Source organism: Mustela erminea, chromosome X, assembly GCF_009829155.1.
Source record: "Mustela erminea isolate mMusErm1 chromosome X, mMusErm1.Pri, whole genome shotgun sequence".
Taxonomy (NCBI): domain Eukaryota; kingdom Metazoa; phylum Chordata; class Mammalia; order Carnivora; family Mustelidae; genus Mustela; species Mustela erminea.
In genome coordinates this window covers 99,233,434-99,252,284 of record NC_045635.1, presented here as the reverse complement: position 1 = coordinate 99,252,284, position 18,851 = coordinate 99,233,434, and the positions used below count along the sequence as shown (strand labels likewise).

The window sequence follows — 18,851 nt, the reverse complement described above, 5'->3', positions numbered from 1 at the left end:
TTTACAGATTGTTTTTTAGGGGGACACCTGGGTGCCCCGGTCAGTTGAATGTTGGACTCTTGATTTCAGCTCAGGTCATGATCTCAGGGCCGTGAGACTGAGCCCTGGGACAGACTCCACACTGGGCATAGAGCTTGTTTAAGATTCTCTTTCTCCCTCTGCCCCCTGACCTGCCACTCATTCTTGTACTCTCTTTCTCTCAAAAAAAAAAAAAAAGATTATTTTTGAGGGGCTCCTGGCTGGCTCAGTAGAGTGCACAACCCTTGAACCCAGGGTCACAAGTTCAAGCGCCACGTTGGGCATGGAGCCTTACTTAGGGGAGAAAAGAAAGATTATTTTCTAAAGCACTAACCTATATTATTACAGTAAATGTTTCATAATGAAGGTAATATGTACAAAAAATGTATATGAAATTTCAAACAATTATTTTATCTAATTTAAAAACATTTCCACCCCTCCGTAAAAGAAATCATGGACCCATTAGCAGTCAGCCCCCATTCTTCCCTATCCCCTTTTCAGCCCAAGGTGATCACTTATCTAGTTTTTGTCTCTCTCAGTTTGTTTATTCTGGATACTTCCTATAAATGGTATCATACAGTATGTGGTCTTTTGTGACTGGCTTGTTTCCCTAAGCATGTTTTTGTTTTCCAAGGTCATCCAGGTGGTAGCATGAGTCCAATAGATAATTTCTTCATACTACTGAATAGTATTCCAGAGTATGAATACACCACATTTTATCTGTTCTTCAGATGATAGATACTTAGGTGTTTCTATCTTTGGCTATTATGGAGAATGCTGCTATGAACATTTGCGTACAAGTTTTTGGACGGATATATGTTTTTATTTCTCTTGGGTATATACCTAGGAGTGTATTGGGTCATATGGTAATTAAAGGTTTAAGTTTTTGAGGAACCATTAAATGATTTTTCTAAATGCCTGCCCCATTTTACATTTCCACCAGCAGTGCATGAGGGTTCCCGTTTCTCCCCAGCCTTGCCAACACTTGTTACTATTTGAGTTTTTGTTTCTAGCCATTCTGGTGGGTCTAAAGGAGCATCTCATTATGTTTTGGATTTATATTTCCTGATTGGCTAATGAATGGTCGAGCATCTTTTCATATGCTTGTTGGCTATCTGTATATCTTCTCTAGAGAAATATCTACTGAGATCCTTCATCCATTTAAAAAATTGGGTTATTTATCTTTTTATTAGTGAATTTTAAGAGTTCCTCATGTATTCTAAATATGAATCCTTTATCAAATATACAATCTTCGGGGTCCCCTGGGTGGCTCAGTGGGTTAAGCATCTGCCTTCAGCTCAGGTCATGATCCCAGGGTCCTAGGATTGGGTCCCACATTAGGCTTCCTGATTGGAGTGGGGGAGTCTGTTCCTCCCTTTCCTTCTGCCGCTCCTCCCTCCATTCGTGTTCTCTCTCACTCACTCACTCTCTCTCTCTGAAATATATAAATAAATAATCGTTTAAAAAAAGATCTACAATCTCCAAAAATCCCCCCCCTTTATGTGTTTTGTCCTTTCACTTTCTTGCTAGTATCCCTCAAAGCTTAATTCTGATCAAATCCATTTATTTATTTTTTTCTTCAATTGCTAAAGCTTTTGGAGTCATAGTCTAAGAATCCATTGCCAAATTCAGGTCATGAAGATATACGCTCCCCCAATATTTTCTTCTCAGAGTTTTAACTCTTCTATTTAGGTCTTTGATCCATCTTGAATTTGTGTTTCTACACAGTATGAGATAGGGTCTAACTTCTCCCTCCTATATGTATCTATCCAGTTACCTCAGCAACATTTGTTGAAAAAACTCTTCTTTCCCTATTGAACAGTCTTGGCACTCTTTTTGCAAATCAATTAACCATAGATGAATGAGTTGATTTCTGGACTCTTAGTTCTATTCCATTGATCTATTATCTATCTTCATGCCAGTACCACACTGTCTTGATTATGGCAGCTTTGTATTAAGTTTTAAAATTGGCAAGCGTGAGTTCTCCAACTTTCTTCTTCTTCTTCAAGATTGCGTCATCAGTTTGTGGCCCCTTGCATTTCACTATGAATTTAAAGATCATCCTGGTCCACTTCTGCCAAAGAAAATAAAAAAGGCGGCTGGAATTTCAATAGCAATCTCATTAAATCTGTAGATCAGTTTGTGGACTGTTGCCATCTTGACAAGATTGAGTCTTTTGAGCTTTGAGCATAGGTTGCTTTTTCATTTACTTAGGTTTTCTTCTTTAATTTTCTTTCATCAGTGTTTTAGAATGCTCAGAGTATAATTTTTACACACTTTTCATTAAATTTGTTCCTAAGCATTTTGTTCTTATTGGTTATTTGTAAAGTTTGAAAATTTGAAGTGTTTTTGTCATTTCATTTCCAGGTTCTTCATTGCCAGTATATAGAAAGACAATCAATTGTTGTATATTGGTCTTTTATCCTCTAACTTTGCTGAACTCATTCATTAGTTCTAGTAGTTTTTTTGGATTCCTTAGGAGTCTTATACACAAGATTGTGTCATCTATGATTGGAGATAATTTCACTTCTTCCTGTCCAATATGGTTGCCTTTTATTTAATTTTCTTACCTAATGGCCCTGGCTAGAACCCCCAGTGGTGAATTGAAGTGGCAACAGCAGACACCTCGTCTTCTTTCTTCCTACTCTGAGGAAGAAAACATTCAGTGTTTCATCACTAAGCATGACATTAACTGAGAGTTTCTCACAGATGTCCTCTGTCAGGGTTGAGTGTATTTATCATAAGTGTGTTTATTATGTATTTGGATTTTACAAATGCTTTTTCTGTATCTATTGAAATCACTACACGGTTTTTGTTTTTATTCTGTTGATATGGTGTATTATGTTAATTGATTTTTGCATATTAAGATAACATCATATTTCTTGCAAGTTCTGCTTGGTTAATAGTGTATAATTCTTTATGTTGCTGGATTCAGATTATTAGTATTTTATTGAAGATTCTTACATCTATTTCGTAAGAAATATTAGTCTGTAGTTTCCTTTTCTTGTGATGTCTTTGGTTGAAATTTTTAACAAGTAAAATATATTCCCACATTCCAAAAGGAGTCTTTTGTGCCTTCAGCTTTTCATTTGTTTCTAACTTTTCCCTGATTTGCCTTAGCACTTAACTGTCATCAACCTGGCTTAATTCCCAGTCAGAAGGTATTTCCTTCTGGGTTTAGTAAGCTGGGGTGGGGGGGGGTTGGGGGGATGGGTGCCCAAGATGGCTTAAAAATGAGCCAGATGTATCCCAGAACCCTTGTGCAAAAGAGGAAAATATCTAGTGAATGAGAGTCTCCAGTATCTGGGCAGATGTTTGGTATTTTAAATAAAAACAAAACCACTAGAGAGAAATTTGGGTGTGAAAGATATTTTATGACTCTTACCTTAACAACAGAAAGACTTAGGGTTTTCCCTCCCATTCCTGTTGCCACTGTTGTACACTTGAAATGGGTGAATTGTATGGTATGTAAACCATAACTCAAAACCATTATATAAGAAGCTATGTGTTGATAATTTAAAAAAAATCAAAATTATACAGAATTACATAAAGTAGGAAATTAAGGTTCCTCCCCCTGCCCCTAGTGCCATTCCCCAGAGGGAACTGCCACTAATTATTTGGTGGCTATCTATGAACATAAACTACATATGTATGTAATATACATATATATGCACACACATATATTATATATATAATATATATACACACACATATAATTTATTTAATTATTTGTTTATTTGAGCAAGAGAGATAGAGAGAGAGCACACACAAGTGGGGGGAGGGACAGAGAGAGAAGCAGACTCCCCGCTGAGCAGGGAACGCGATGCAGGGCTGGATCCCAGGACCCCAAGACCATGCCTGAGCCAAAGGCAGATGCTTAACTGACTGAACCACCCAGGTGCCCTTGGTTATTTATATTAAATGAGACCATACTATTCCTTATTTTTTCACTTAATATCTCATGGAAAATCTCTGTCAGCCCATGTGCCTCCTTTCCTCCTTTCTGAGGTGTCTGGTATGTCATGTTATGGATATACCCATGTCTTCAGTTCCTACGGCCCTTGGGCTGCTCTGACGAGACCTTTTCCTTCCTGTTCAGGGCCAAGAGCAGCATGGGCAGCAAAGCCCTGTCCCATGACAGCATCTTCATGCTGGATCCTGAGCCTGAAATATCAGTGCATAGAATCTGCCCCTCTCCAGAGCGCCAGAGAGGCAGACCTCGACAGGTAACCATGAACTCAAGCATCAGTGCCTGATTAGACCCCTCCTCTTTCATCTTCCCCACCCCCCACCCCAACTGCCAAAAAACAAAGAGTGGGGAATTTGGCCTTGCTCCCCAGCTGATTCTACCCCACAGGGTTACCATAAAGAAGGGAGAATATAGAAATATGTAATGTGTTGACCTAGTGCCCAGCACAAGACGTTGGCTGGCATTACCATATTCACTAGACATGTCCCAAGAATGAGCTAAGTTTTAGGATGGTGACATCCCACTGTTGGTTAATGTGCAAGCATTCCAATCACCATGTTCTTTCGTTCTTCTACAGAGATCTCAAGCTTCCAGAACTCTGCCTAGATCTGGGACTAGTGATGTGCATGGAGGTGTTTCGGGACTTGTGTTTGGAGCTGTGCCAAAATATGTGCCCAGAAGTGGAATCTGGATTGGGGGCTCCAAGGTCGCTGAGGTAATAGAGTGGAATTGTGCCAAGTATGACAGCCGAGTGGGACAGACCTATGCTTGAATCCTCACTCTGCTACTTACTGGCTCTGTGATCTTGGGCTGGTTGCTTAACCTCTCTGAGCCTTCCTTTCCCCCACCAACAGCGGGTATAATATTAATATCTACCTCAGACTGTTGCTTGTGAGGATAGAAAAAAGACTCAGAGAGGTTAAAGAAATTGCTCAATCTCCCCCAGAGAGTAAATGGTAGACCTGGAAATCTGACCCAGATGTGTTGACCTCAAAACCCAGTCTTCCCAATATCCCAGGCTTTAAGATATTCCATTTCTTTGTGCCTGCCTCAACAGGGAGAATGGTCTATGCATATGCTTAGAACAGTCTCACCTCTGGATAACCCTAACCATTGCTCAGATCGACCCATATGGAGCTCTAATCTAGAAATCTCGCAGCGGGGAGCAGGAAGCATTGCCAGGGAGAAAACCCTGAGCGGTTCCTTTCCTCCTTCTCTCAGCTTGTGGGTGGGATGACACCCAGATATCCCTGAGTAACTGAGAAGGCCACACAAGGGGGGAGACCCTTTTCCATTGAGGAGCTGATTAGTTTGCATTTGGCAAAAGGTAACCGGGGCTTATTCGTGACATGTCTGTGAGACCCCCTATCTCTCACTCTGGTCTATCCTGCATGTGAAAGTTCCATGGGCTACATTATCCATGGAGGGTCGACAAGCAAATGTTGAGATGGTCACCAGTGGGACCGATCTTACGGCTATAAGGCAGCCCCTAGGTCAGCAGACTGTTGTCCTCTCACACTACAACAGGAAAAGTCGCTTCCAGTCCTCGGTTTTGAACACGAGGACCAGCTTTTGCTTGTCTCCACAGCGACACTCCCTCGCCACATGACCAAATGCTAGAGGGTTATTTCTCGTCTGCAGAAAGGAGAAGCCTGTGTCCTGGAAGCCTCCAGCTCACCCTCTTCTCTTAGTCCCAGCCTCAAAGAGGGGGCTAAGGAAAGTCACAACAGCCCAAAGACAAGTTTTCTTAACTGGCTGGTTTGGGCCCAGTCCTCACATCTTTGGCCTTTTCCATAGTCCCTCTTCTGAGAAACAGGGCTGAAGACAGGGTTGGGTGTCAATGGAACCTAAGCCAGCCACTGCCAGATCAACCTTTGCATGGGAGACTTCCCTTAAGTGCCAAGGTCACAACCCTAAATGATAGGGTGGTTGATAGCATCAAGTCGAGAGTCCTGACCGCCCCTCCCCCCCGCCCCAGTGCCCCACAGACACTGAGCAAGAATGGAAATGGCCAATGTCTGGGGTTCTCGAAGAGTCAGGATCCATAATGGATTATGTGACTTTCTGAGCAGCTGGAAGGTTGTGGGAGAGGAAATTCCAGGATATCATTCTGTTAGAAATACCAAGGCTGAGCCGCGTTTTATTCCCTACCAGATATTCACCTGCTGTCTTATCTGAAGTGTTAGGAATGTGGGTGCCTAGATGACCCTCCGAGATGTTGCATGTTCTTTTTGTTTGAGAACAAATAGATAAGAAATACTGGCAGGTTGTGAACACCTTCTTGTGGAATCAAATTGAATTGAGTAATTTAAGAGACTGCAAAGGTTGCAAAGCAGTCTTCTTACTGCTCACAGACTTGACACTCCCTCTGCAGCCCTTCTTAAGGAAGGAGGCACACCCTCTCTTCTGGTTGTTGCCTTTAAAGTCCCTGAACTTGAGTATGGGACATCCCCCCTTCCTGGCTCTTACAGTTAGGAGACAGGAGTGTGCAGAGATTAAGAACATGGGCTTCACAGGCAAGCAGACCTTTCCGACACTTGCTAGGCCAGCGGGGACTTTAGGGCCAGTCATGTCATCTCTCAGACCTGATCTTCCCCATCTGGAAAGAGCAGGTATTTCAAAGAATCGTCACAAGGTTTGCATGACATGCATCTATAAAGGGCATTCCCTGCCTGGCAGGGAGAAAGATCTCAAACCAATTACCTAAACACCATCCCTTCACCCGAAGGAATGGGAAGGAGAAGAGCAAACAAAACCCAAAGCTAGCAGAAGGAAGGAAAAATACAGATTAAAGCAGAGTAAAGCCCTCAGTAAAGGTGAGTTGGCAGTATCGTTATTAGAATTGGGCTTGGCGCTAGTGAAGCTCCAAGACTTCTTCTCAAGAGTTCCCAGTGGGGCCTGGTGGTGATAAGGGGGCACTTTAGACACTAGCCAGGAGTGATCCAGGGGCAGAACCTTGGACAAACCCTCCTCGGGGCCTCTAGTCTTTGACTTTGAGAGTTTGAAACCCATCTGTCCTGAGCAGGAGACAGAAAAAAGCATGTCAGCACCAAGACAAGAAAGATTTTGTGTTGTTCATTGCTATAGGCCCAATGCTTAGTTAGAATGGAGTATGGCCCACTGTTGATGCTTAGCAGTATTTGTTAAAGATCAAATAAGAGATTTGGATCCACATCCAAATGACCATGGCAGAGGCCAGCACATCAGATTCAAGTGTATCATGAGATTCAAATTGGAATGAACTAAATTAGTGTGCTGAAGTCCAAGGGAAACCCAAATGATCCATTTCATCCTCTTAGGAAAGTTAGGAAATTAGTTCTAAGCAAGGCTAGTTCTGTAGATTTTCTAATAATTCCAGAAGATCGATCTTGACAGGATTAAGATAAACAGCCAACAGAGTCAAGATCTGATCCAGACAATTCCTGGAATGATAGGAGCAAGGATTATAGTTAGGATGCCAAGCCTAGATCTTACCCCCAAAACTCAACCTCCATAAGAACCAGACTTCTGAAGACAGGGACAAAATGAAAACAAAGATCAGACTCAAAGAAGATTTGTAGTTAGCAACAGAGAGAGAGAACACCAGAATTCTGGTTTTTTAAAAAAGATTTTATTTATTTATTTGACAGAGATCACAAGTAGGCAGAGAGGCAGGCAGAGAGAGAGAGAGAGAAAGAGAGAGAGAGAGAGGAGGAGGAGGAGAAGGAAGCAGGCTCCCCGCTGAGCAGAGAGCCCGACTCGGGGCTCGATCCCAGGACCCTGGAATCATGACCTGAGCTGAAGGCAGAGGCTTTAATCCACTGAGCCACCTAGGTGCCCCCAGAATTCTGGTTTTGATCAAACAAGCAGTTCGAAGCTTCTGTCTTTGTTTGGGGATTGGCAAAAGTGTGCTGCAGCCCAGAGAGTGACTCAAGCTTATTGGTCTTTGGTCTGCATAGGTCAAAAAGTGAGGACAGGGAGGAAGGAGATTCTTTCCATGGCTTGTTTTTTCATGTTGGGGTCTTGGTACTTCAACCATTAAGCAACAAGAGAACACCAGTAATTTGAAGGGAAGCACACAAGTTCTAACATTTTCCTTCTACTCTCCTCCTTCCCAGTTCCCCTCACTGCGCCGACGCCACTCAAGCAGCAGTCCCCCTCTGATCCGATCTCACACAACCTCTGCTGACTTTGAAGAAACCTCTGTTGATGAGGAGTCACCTAAGATCCCACAGAGGAAAGATTTACCAATCAAGATTATGTCAGTGAGGAAGGTGAGTGTTAGGCACATTCTAAGTGGTGGGCTTGGTTGGGGGATCCAGGTCAGAAGCATAATCCCTTTTGCTCTCTTCTGCTGTGGCTTAGCACTAGGGGGCCACTTGAGGAAGGAGCAGCCATTTTTGACTTCTGATTTGCATGGTGATTTACATTTTCTGTCCAATTCTACAAATGAAATAATCATCACTTTGGTTTATAAGCAACGGAAGACATTATTTCAGAAAGCAATAATAGTTTGCAGATGTTTTCAGTTCTTTTGAGAAGAAAACAATGGAGATTTTTGTGGAAGTAAAGCCTCTATGTTTGCGAATGCCAAAATCTCAAAGGTTGGGCCATGTAGTATTGTTTGGTAGACACACACCTATAAGAATAACTATTTGACACGTACATTTCATACATCTAGGTTGGTCAACCAAATAATATCCATCAACAATTGAAAAATTAATAGATGGTGCCCATATCAATACTTCCATTCTCAAACTAATATGTGGTTAATTTAATTGGTTGTTGTTGAACTTGAGAAGAATTTTAAAAAGATTTTATCTCTCTCTCTCTCTCTCTATCTATCTATCTATCTATGTATCTATCCATGAGAGAGAGACAGAGGGGCAGAGCGGGAGGGAGCTGGACAAGCAGACCCTATGCTAAGCCCAACCCGGGGCTCGATCCCACGACCCTGAGATCATGAACCAAGCTGAAACCAAGTCAGAGGCTCAACCAATGGAACCAACAGGCATCCCAAATTTGAAAGGACTTTTAAAGTGAAGTAGAGTTTAGAACAATTAACCTTGGGAATTGATAGGTAATTGATAATAAAGATCACTGGTCAGTTAGCACAGAACTGCTTTGATGCTAAAAGATCCTATGGAATGAAGTAATCATTTTAGAGAAAGAAGAAGAAAAAACAATCAAGTTAGGAACAAAGTTAAAGCACAGGCAGGTGGTAGGGGGATATGGATGCTCACTGATTTATGGATTTAGACTATATGTATTTTCTGTAGAATACCGCTAAATCAGACAAATTAGTCTGATTTGGTAGAAGGATTGAATTAAGATAACATTTTCACTGTGATAAAATAAACATAACAAAACTTATCATGGTACAGTATACAATTCAGTGGCATTAAGTACATTTACTATGCTGTGCAACCATCACCACTATCTAGTTCCCGAATGGTTTTGGTTCCCCCACACAGAAGCCCCCTATGTATCATTCCTCTCTCCTCTCAGCCCCTGGCAACCACCAATCTGCTTTCTGCCTCTGGATTTGCCCATTCTGGATACTTCATAGAAATGTAATCACACAGGGGTGCCAGGGTGGCTCAGTGGGTTAAAGCCTCTGCCTTCAGCTCTGGTCATGGTCTCAGAGTCCTGGGATGGAGCCCCACATAGGGCTCTCTGCTCAGCAGGGAGCCTGCTTCCCCCTCTCTCTCTGCCTGCCTCTCTGCCTACTTGTGATCTCTGTCTGTCAAATAAATAAATAAAATATTAAAAAAAAGAAATATAATCACACAGTATATGGCCTTTCGCATGTGGCCTCTTTCCCTTAGTACCAAGTTTTTGAGGTTTTTGAGGTTGTACTACCATGTTGTAGTATTTCAATCATTTTTGTGCTGAATAACTCTCCATTGTATGGATATACCGTGTTTTGTTGAGCTCTTCATCAACTGATGAACATTTGGGTCCTATCTCCCTATTGGTTATTATGAGTAATGCTCTCTGAAGGTTCATATACGAGTTTTTGTTTGAACACTTGTTTTCAAGTCTTTTGTGTGCATACCTGGGAGCGGAATTGCTGGATGGGATGGTAATTTTATATTTAACTTTTTGAGGGACCACCAAACTGTTTTCCCCAGCAGCTACACCACTTTATATTCCCCCCTGCTTAGGTGTAATGGTTATAATATCTGCAAAAGTTGCCCAATGCTTGTTATTTTCCACTTAGAAAAAAAATAGTCATTCTTGCAACTGTGAAGTGGTATCTCATTGTGGTCTTGATTAGCATTTCTCTAGTGGCTGACAATGTTAAGCATTTTTCATGTGTTTATTATCCATTTGCATATCTTTCTTTGGAGAAAGGTCTAATCAAGGCCTTTGCCCATTTTTAACTGTGTTGCTTGTTTTTTTCGTTGTTGAGTTATTAGTCCTGTATGTATTCTGGATACTAGACCCTTTTCAGATATATGATTTGCAAATATTTCCCCCATTCTGTAAGTTGTCTTTTAATTCTCTCGAAAGAATAATGTTTTAAAAAACAGTTTAATTTTGATGAAGTCCAATTTATTGATATATTTTTTCTCTTGGTACTTGTACTTCTGGTGTCATGTCAAAGAGATTATTGCCCAATCTAAGATCATGAAGATTTACCCCTATGTTTTCTTCTAAGAGTTTTACCTCTTATATTTGTCTTTGATCTATTTTGAGTCCTTTTTTATATATGGCATGAGTGAGGGTCTAACTTCATTCTTTTGCACATGGCTATCCAGTTGTCCCAGCACCATTTGTTGAAAAGACTATTATTTATTCCACTTAATGTTCTTAGCATGCTTACTGCAAATCAGTTAACCACAGAAGAATGGATTTATTTTTAGACTTTCAATTCTATTCCAATGATCTGTATGTCTCTGCTTATGCCAGTACTACTCTGTCTTGATTACTGTAGCTTTGTAGTAAGGTTCAACATCAGGAAGTGAGAATTCTCCTATTCTGTTCCTTTCTTTTTTTTTTTTAAGATAGTTTAGGCTTTTTGGGGTCTCTTGCAATTCCATATCAATTTTACAATAAGTTTTTCCATATCTTCTAAAGTTCACATTGGGAGGGGCACCTGGGTGACTCAGTGGGTTAAGTGTCTGACTTCAGCTCAGGTCATGATCTCAGATCCTCAGATTGAGCCTCACATTTTGTTCCATGCTCAGTGGGGAGTCTGCTCTCCCTCTGCCCCTCCCCCAGCTTGTGTGCATGCTCTCTCTCTCTCTCTCAAATAAGTAAATAATATCTTAAATTTTTTTTTTAAAAGCATATTGGGATTTTGACAGGGATTGCATTGAATTTTGAGGTCACTTTGGGGAGTATCACTATCTTAACATTAAGTCTTCCAAGTCATGAACGTGTGATGACTGTTCATTTATTTAGGTCTTTAATTTCTTTTGGTGATGTTTTGTAGTTTTTTTTTTAAAGATTTTATTTATTTGACAGATAGAGATCAGAAGTATGCAGAGAGAGAGAGAGAGGAGGAAGCAGGCTCTCCGCGGAGCGGACAGCCCGATGCGGGGCTCGATCCCAGGACCCTGGGATCATGACCTGAGCCGAAGGCAGAGGCTTTAACCCACTGAGCCACCCAGGCGCCCCTGTTTTGTAGTTTATATGTACAAGTCTCACATTTCTTTGGTTAAACTTATTTCTAAGTTTTTTTTTAAGATTTTATTTACTTATTTGAGAGAGAGAGAGAGTATGAGAGGGGAGAGGGTCAGAGGGAGAAGCAGACTCCTCACTGAGCAGGGAGTCTGATGTGGGACTTGATCCTGGGACTCTAGGATCATGACCTGAGCCCAAAGCAGTCACTTAATGAACTGAGCCACCCAGGAACACTAGGTATTTTTTTTTTGGATGATTTTGTGAGTGGAAGTGTTTTCTTAATTACCTTCTTTGATTGCTCATGATTAGTGATTTTTGTGTGTTGATTCTGTATCTTTTAATTTTGATTAATTCATTTATTAGCTCTCCTAGATTTATGGGGATTCTTTAGAATTTTATTTTTTGTTAACATTTTAATTTCTTCTCTTCATATTTTGCCTTGTTTATTGACTTCTCTGTATAAATTCACTTGGTATTTTCTTCTGCTTTTATGAGAATACAAATCTATCTGGGATTTTCCCCCCAAACATTGTAATTTTAAGTTCTAGGATTTTCTATTTGGTTTCTTTTTAAAAAAGATTTTATTTATTTATTCATGAGAGACAGAGAGAGAGAGAAGCAGAGGGAGAAGCAGGCTCTCCACTGAGCGGGAAGCCTGAGGTAGGACTCGATCCCAGGACCCCGGGATCATGACCTGAGCCAAAGTCATGACCTAACCATCTGAGTCACCCAGGCGCCCTCTATTTTGTTCCTTTTTTTATAGTTTCCATTTCTCTTTGAAATTCCCCACCTGACTACCTATTATAATTATATTAACTGCAACTATATGTACATATATAATTTTTTACATATGAGATCGTGTCATTTGTAGATATAGTTTTACTTCATCCTTTCCAATTTGCATGGTTTTGTTTCTTTTCCTTACCTAATTGGCTAGCACTTCCAATAGAATGTTGAATAAAAGTGGTAAAAGCTAAAACAAAAAAATGCTAAGAGCAAACGTCCTTGTCTTATTCTTGATCTTGGAAAAGATTTCACTGTTTCACCATTGAGTATGATCTTAGCTATGCATTTTTCACATATGTTCTCTATTCCTAGTTTGTTAGGTGTTTTTGGCATGAAAAGGTTTTAGATTTTGTCATATGTTTTTTGGTATCCATTAGGATGATTATGTTATTTTTTCCCTTCATTTTATTAATATGGTATATTACATTGAGTAATTTTCATATGCAAACCTCTTTGCAATCCTGGGATAAATCCCAACTGGTCATGCTGTACAATTGACTTAATTGGCTGGTGGATTTGGTTTGCTGGCATTTTTGCATGTGTTTTTATGAGGGATATAAGTCCATATAAGTTTATATGTCCAAGAATATACAGTGTGTACAAGGATATATAGTGTGCTTTTCTTGTGATACTTTTATCTAGCTTTGAAATCATGGCAATGCTAGCCTCACAGAACTGGGGTATTCTCTCTTCCATTGTTTTTGAAATATTTGTTTCAATTGGTGTGAATTGGTGTGAATTATTGGTGTGGATTGGTGTGAATTATTCCTTAAAAGTTTGGCCAGTGAGGCCATCTGCTCCAGATCTTTTTTGTTGTTGTTGGGAAGTTTTGATTACTGATTCATTCTCTTAACCTGTTATAGATGAATTCAGAGTTTCTTCTTGGGTCAATTTTGACAAATTGGGTGTGTCTAGGAATGTATCCCTTCCCCTAGGCTATCTAATTTGTTGATATACAATTATGTATAGTATTGTCTTATAATTCTTGTTTCTTTAAGGTCACTAGTGATTGTCTCCTTTCACTTCTGATTTTAGTAGTTTGTGACTTCTCTTTTTTTTAACATGGTAAATCTAGCTAAAGATTAGTCAATTTTGTTTCACTTTTCAAGAAACCCACTTTTGGTTTCATTGATTTTCTCTATTGTTTCTCTATTCCCTTTTATGTTATCTCTGCCTCTAATTTTTATTATTTCTTTCCTTTTGCTAGCTTTGGGTTTAGTCTTCTCCTCCTAGTTCTTTATAGTGGAGAGTTAGGTTATTGATTTGTGAACATTCTTTTTTGTTAATATAGGCATGTATATCTATACATTTCCAAGAACCGTTTTTATTGTATCACATACATTTCTTTATGTGGTGTTTTAGTTTTCATTCATGTGAAAGTATTTTCTAACTTTCCTTTTGATTTCTTCTTTGAGCCATTGGTTACTTATAGCTGTGTTGTTTAATTTCCACCTATTTGTGAATTTTCTGGCTTTCCTTACGTTTTCTGGTTTCAATCCATTGTAGTTAAAAAGATGTTTTATATGATTTCCATCTTTTAAAATTTATTAAAATTTTATAATTTTATTATAATTCTATATAATTATAATATATACTAATTTTATAAAATTTTATAATTAAAAATTATTAAGACTTATTTTATGGCCTCACACCTGGTCTATCCAGAAGAATGTTCCATGTGTACTTCAGAATAATATGCATTATGCTCTTGCTGTATGGAATGTTCTATATATATCTGTTAGGTTTACTTGGTTTATAGTATTCTTTCAAGTCCTCTATTTCCTTATTGATCTTCTGTCTAGTTGTTTATTTACTATTGCAAATGGGATACTGAAGTCTGTAACTACTGTTGTAGAACTATTTTTCCTTTCAATTCTGTCCATTTTTCTTCATGTATTTGGGGGAGCCTGTTGTTTGGGGTGTATGTGTTTATGATTGTTCTAGCTTCCTGATGAATTGACCCTTTTATCAGTGTATCCAATCTATCTTGATCTCCTATAACAATTTTGAAGTTAAAGTCTATCTTGTCTGATATTGGTGTAGCCACCTGGCTCTTTTGGTTACTATTTGCTTAGAATATCTTTTATCATCTTTTCGCTTTCAACTAATTTGTGTCTTTAGATTTAAAGTGAGTCTCTTGTATATGCATATAAAGAAATCATATTTCTTAAATCCATCTTGCAAATTTTTGTCTTTTGATTTGAGGGTTAATTTATTTACATTCATAGTAATTGCTAATAAAGAACTGCTTACTGCTGCCATTTTGTTCTTTTTCCCCTGTGTATCTTATACCTTCTTTTGTTCCTCCGCTCCTCCACTGCTACCTTCTTTTGGATTTAATTGCTTTGTCTTAGGGTACCCATTTTCTTTTTTTTTTTTTTTTAAGATTTTGCTTATTTATTTGAGAGACAAAGAGAGCCCAAGCAGGGGGAGGGGCAGAGACAGAGGGCGAGGGAGAAGCAGATGCCCCACCAAACAGGGAGCCCAATGTTGGGCTCTGTCTCAGGACCACGAGATCATGACCTAAGCTGAGGGAAAACACTTAATGGACTGAGCCACCCAGGTGCCCCAGTGCACCCTTCTTATTTTCATTCCCTTATTTCCTTCTTCTTGTACTTTTAAATTCTTGTCTTTAAAAGTAGGTAACATTTGAAGACATAGGGTTTTCTCTTTCCGGAATTTGAGTAGGCTATGTATTTTTAGGTCAAAAACAGAGTTAAATTATTTATAGTCAACATTTCCAAGCCTCAGTCTAAACATTTGCCCTATTAGAATGTAACCAACTTTCTTTCTTTTTTAATTTTTTATTAACATAAAATGTTTTATTAGCCCCAGGGGTACAGGTCTGTGAATCGCCAGGCTTATACACTTCACAGCACTCACCATAACACATACCCTCCTCAAGGTCCATAACCCAACCACCCTCTCCCTACCCCCCCCTCCCCCCAGCAACCCTCAGTTTGTTTTGTGAGATTGAGTCTCTTACGGTTCATCTCCCTCCTGATCCCATCTTGTTTCATTTTGTCCTTCCCTACCCCCCACATCCTCTACTCGGCCTCTCAAATTCCACATATCAGTGAGATCATATGATAATTCTCTTTCTCGGATTGACTTATTTCGCTCAGCACAATACCTTCTAGTTCCATCCATGTCATTGCAAAAGGCAAGCTTTCATTTCTTTTTTTTTTTTTAAAGATTTTATTTATTTATTTGACAGAGAGAGATCACAAGTAGGCAGAGAGGCAGGCAGAGAGAGAGAGAGAGAGGGAAGCAGGCTCCCCGCTGAGCAGAGAGCCCGATATGGGACTCGATCCCAGGACCCTGAGATCATGACCTGAGCCGAAGGCAGCAGCTTTAACCCACTGAGCCACCCAGGTGCCCCAAGCTTTCATTTCTTTTGATGGCTGCATAGTATTCTATTCTCTCTCTCTATATATATATCTTCTTTATCCATTCATCTGTTGATGGACATCTAGGTTCTTTCCATAGTTTCACTATTGTGGACATTGCTGCTATAAACATTCCGGTGCACGTGCCCCTTCGGATCACTACATTTGTATCTTTAAGGTAAATACCCAGTAGTGCAATTGCTGGGTCATAGGGTAGCTCTATTTTCAACTTTTTGAGGAAACTTCATGCTGTTTTCCAGAGTGGTGTAACCAACTTTCTATTAATAAATTCAAGTATTCAGTTTTCTTGCAATAGGTTACATGTTGGGCTGCCAGGCAGAAAGTCTATTCCTGGGTGGTATGGTCAAACCCCTCCCACCCCAGGAACGAGCGTTTCTCAGCTGCCTCCACCATGCTCCCTGGTTCATTTGTTCATCATGGTGAACACGAGGGGGCAGGTGGTAGCAACAGCAGCAACAGCGGCATTCCAAGAAGCAACTGTAATCAGTATCCCAACCAGATGTGCTGGCCCAGATGCTAGTCTAAGCTTCCCATAAATTATGACCCCCAAGTAGTCTATCTTCAGAGGCTTTCCCACAAACCCAGCTCCAACTGGCTTCTCGCTGAGGATCAACTAGGGAGCTAGGCGCAAAACCACATCAAGTACAGACGTCAGACTGAAAGATACCTGAGTTTCTGGGTGGGTGCCCGGAGCTGGGGCAGGCTGCTGAGGGCGTGTCGGGAGGGTGTCTTTCCAAGCTGCCCATTTTATTTTCCTCTCTAAGCTGCTGCCCCCTGCTGGTGGCAGGAGGAAACACGTTCTCTTTCAAGAACTAAGACCTGTAATAATTAAAATGGCATAAAATAGCGATAAAGAGAGAATTTTAAAAGGACACAGAACACCTTTTACCCTAGGTTCGCTTTTTCTTTCAAACTCCTGGGGGCAGAATAGGAAGGATTGCCAGAAACCTTGCTGTCTCCGCCTCTTCCTTCCCCATTTCCCTGAGTGAAGAGTTGAGTATTTTTCCCCCTTTGAGTTTTGGTTGAGCAAAACTTGCTATTTCTTCCCTGAGTGATCTTCCTCTGGGGGCGTCCCAGGCCTCTGTCCCAGTTCAGGGGCTTCAGTTCTCTGAGTACAGGCAAGACAGGCCTTGAGGATGAACAGGTGTCCCTGCGGAGCGTGTGTGCCCTGACGAGCCACCGTGACTCTGCTCGACTTCAGCTTTTTCTGCACAGAGAGACGCGAAAGCCCAGGGCTCCCGCAGCAGGCAGTCTACCTTAGCAGGGCCTGGCTCATCCACCCCACCGGCCATCTTTAGCCCACCCTTGGACCAGAGGATCCTCCTACTTAGCCCTTCCCCCACCCCTCCCACTTTCCCAACCCAACTCATCTTCCTCTGTATTCCCTAATGAGCAGGTCAGATATTTTGCTTCAGTAGTGTTCTTCATGGGGAAAAATAGTTGTGTGGGAAAGAAGGCATGCACATGCAACCCAATCAGTTTTCACTCTTGAGAAAGGGATGTATCAGCTACTTAGTGCTTAAAATTTGAGCTGATTGAACTCCTGGGCCCATAGGGTTCTCCTGCAGGACAAATGTCACTTTTGAACATGGTAGGGGTTAAGCAGCTCCTAGTTAGGGGCGTCTGGGTGGTTCAGTGGGTTAAAGCCTCTGCGTTCAGCTCAGGTCATGATCCCAGGGTCCTGGAATCGAGCCCCGCATCCAGCTTTCTGCTTAGCAGGGAGCCTGCTTCCTCCTCCTCTCTCTCTCTGCCTGCCTCTCAGCCTACTTGTGATCTCTGTCTGTCAAATAAATAAAATTTTAAAAATCTTTAAAAAAATTAAAAAAAAAAAAACAGCTCCTAGTTAGCCCGTCGTATTGGCTGCTGAAGAGTTCATTTAGATCGCCGTAAGGCTGCCTCCTTGTCATGTCTCTTTCTTTATTCTGGGCGGCCTACTCCATAATTCACCTTTGTTATCTACAGATCAGTCTCTGATACAACAAAGGAGAGCATAGTGCCCCCCTCACCACTGTTGTGTAGGAATTCATAGCTTACAAAGTGATTTTGTATCTATAGGTCTCAGGAGCTCTGTAAGATAGATGGGGAAAGATTGCATTGTTCTTGTTTTAGGAGAAAAAAAAAAGGTTCAGAGAGAGGAAATTACTTTGGCCAAGGTTACAAAGCCAACCAGAGAGAGAGAGAGAGAGAGCTGGGATTCAAACCCAGGAGTCCTGCCTAAATTCACAGGACTTTTCACCAAACCGTGTGGACTCTAGCAGCTTTCTAAATTTGTACAAGTAACACCCACGACAGCAATAGCCACTCACATTTACTGAGACTTTCTTCTGTGAAAGGCAGTTCCCTTGGATTGTTGAATTCCATCCTTCCAACAGCACACCGAATTATATATTATTATCATCCCTCTCAGAGACATAAAGATATGTTGTAGAGACATAGAAACTGAGGCTCAGAGAGGTCAGGTAACTTGTCCCAGGTCAAAGGGCTAATAACTGGCATGACTAAGACCTCGAATTCAGGCCTATTCATTTCCAAAGTTCATGTTCTTCCTTCTCCATGCTAGTTAAGAAACTGAGACAGGCAGAGAACGGGGGCTGCAGAGAATATGTGGAAGTCCACCTCCCAGAACTTTCTAGTTGGCAAAATCATGACCACAACAGGTTTTTTTCTTTTAAATATTTTATTTATTTATTTGACAGACAGAGATCACAAGTAGGCAGAGAGGCAGTCAGAGAGAGAGAGGGGAAAGCAGGCTCCCTGCTGAGCAGAGAGGCCAATGTGGGGCTCGATCCCAGGACCCTGGGATCATGACCTGAGCCGAAGGCAGAGGTTTTAACCTACTGAGCCACCCAGGTGCCCCGACCACAACAGGTTTTATGAAACAGAGATTCTGAATGAAGCAACAGTTGCACAGGAATTCTCAGGAATGGGCACAGAAGCTCCATGACACACCTGGGAAATGAATATCCCAATGGCCAATATCGGGTCTCATACCCTGTGCCAGTACGTCTTGGTAGAGAAGATTCCCACTGAGAACCACTGTTTCCACCAAGAGCTGC

General features: G+C 40.9%; 1 protein-coding gene across 7 annotated transcripts in view; it reads left to right on the top strand.

The window, feature by feature from the left end:
- KIAA1210 (KIAA1210 ortholog) overlaps positions 1 to 18,851 on the top strand; it is a 70,887-nt gene that overhangs the window by 30,710 nt on the left and 21,326 nt on the right. For all 7 annotated transcript variants that reach the window (XM_032331552.1, XM_032331556.1, XM_032331555.1 and 4 more), the window contains 3 exons: positions 4,118 to 4,244; positions 4,566 to 4,703; positions 8,086 to 8,241. In XM_032331552.1, coding sequence (XP_032187443.1) covers positions 4,118 to 4,244; positions 4,566 to 4,703; positions 8,086 to 8,241 — 421 coding nt within the window. The remainder of the gene's footprint in view (positions 1 to 4,117; positions 4,245 to 4,565; positions 4,704 to 8,085; positions 8,242 to 18,851) is intronic.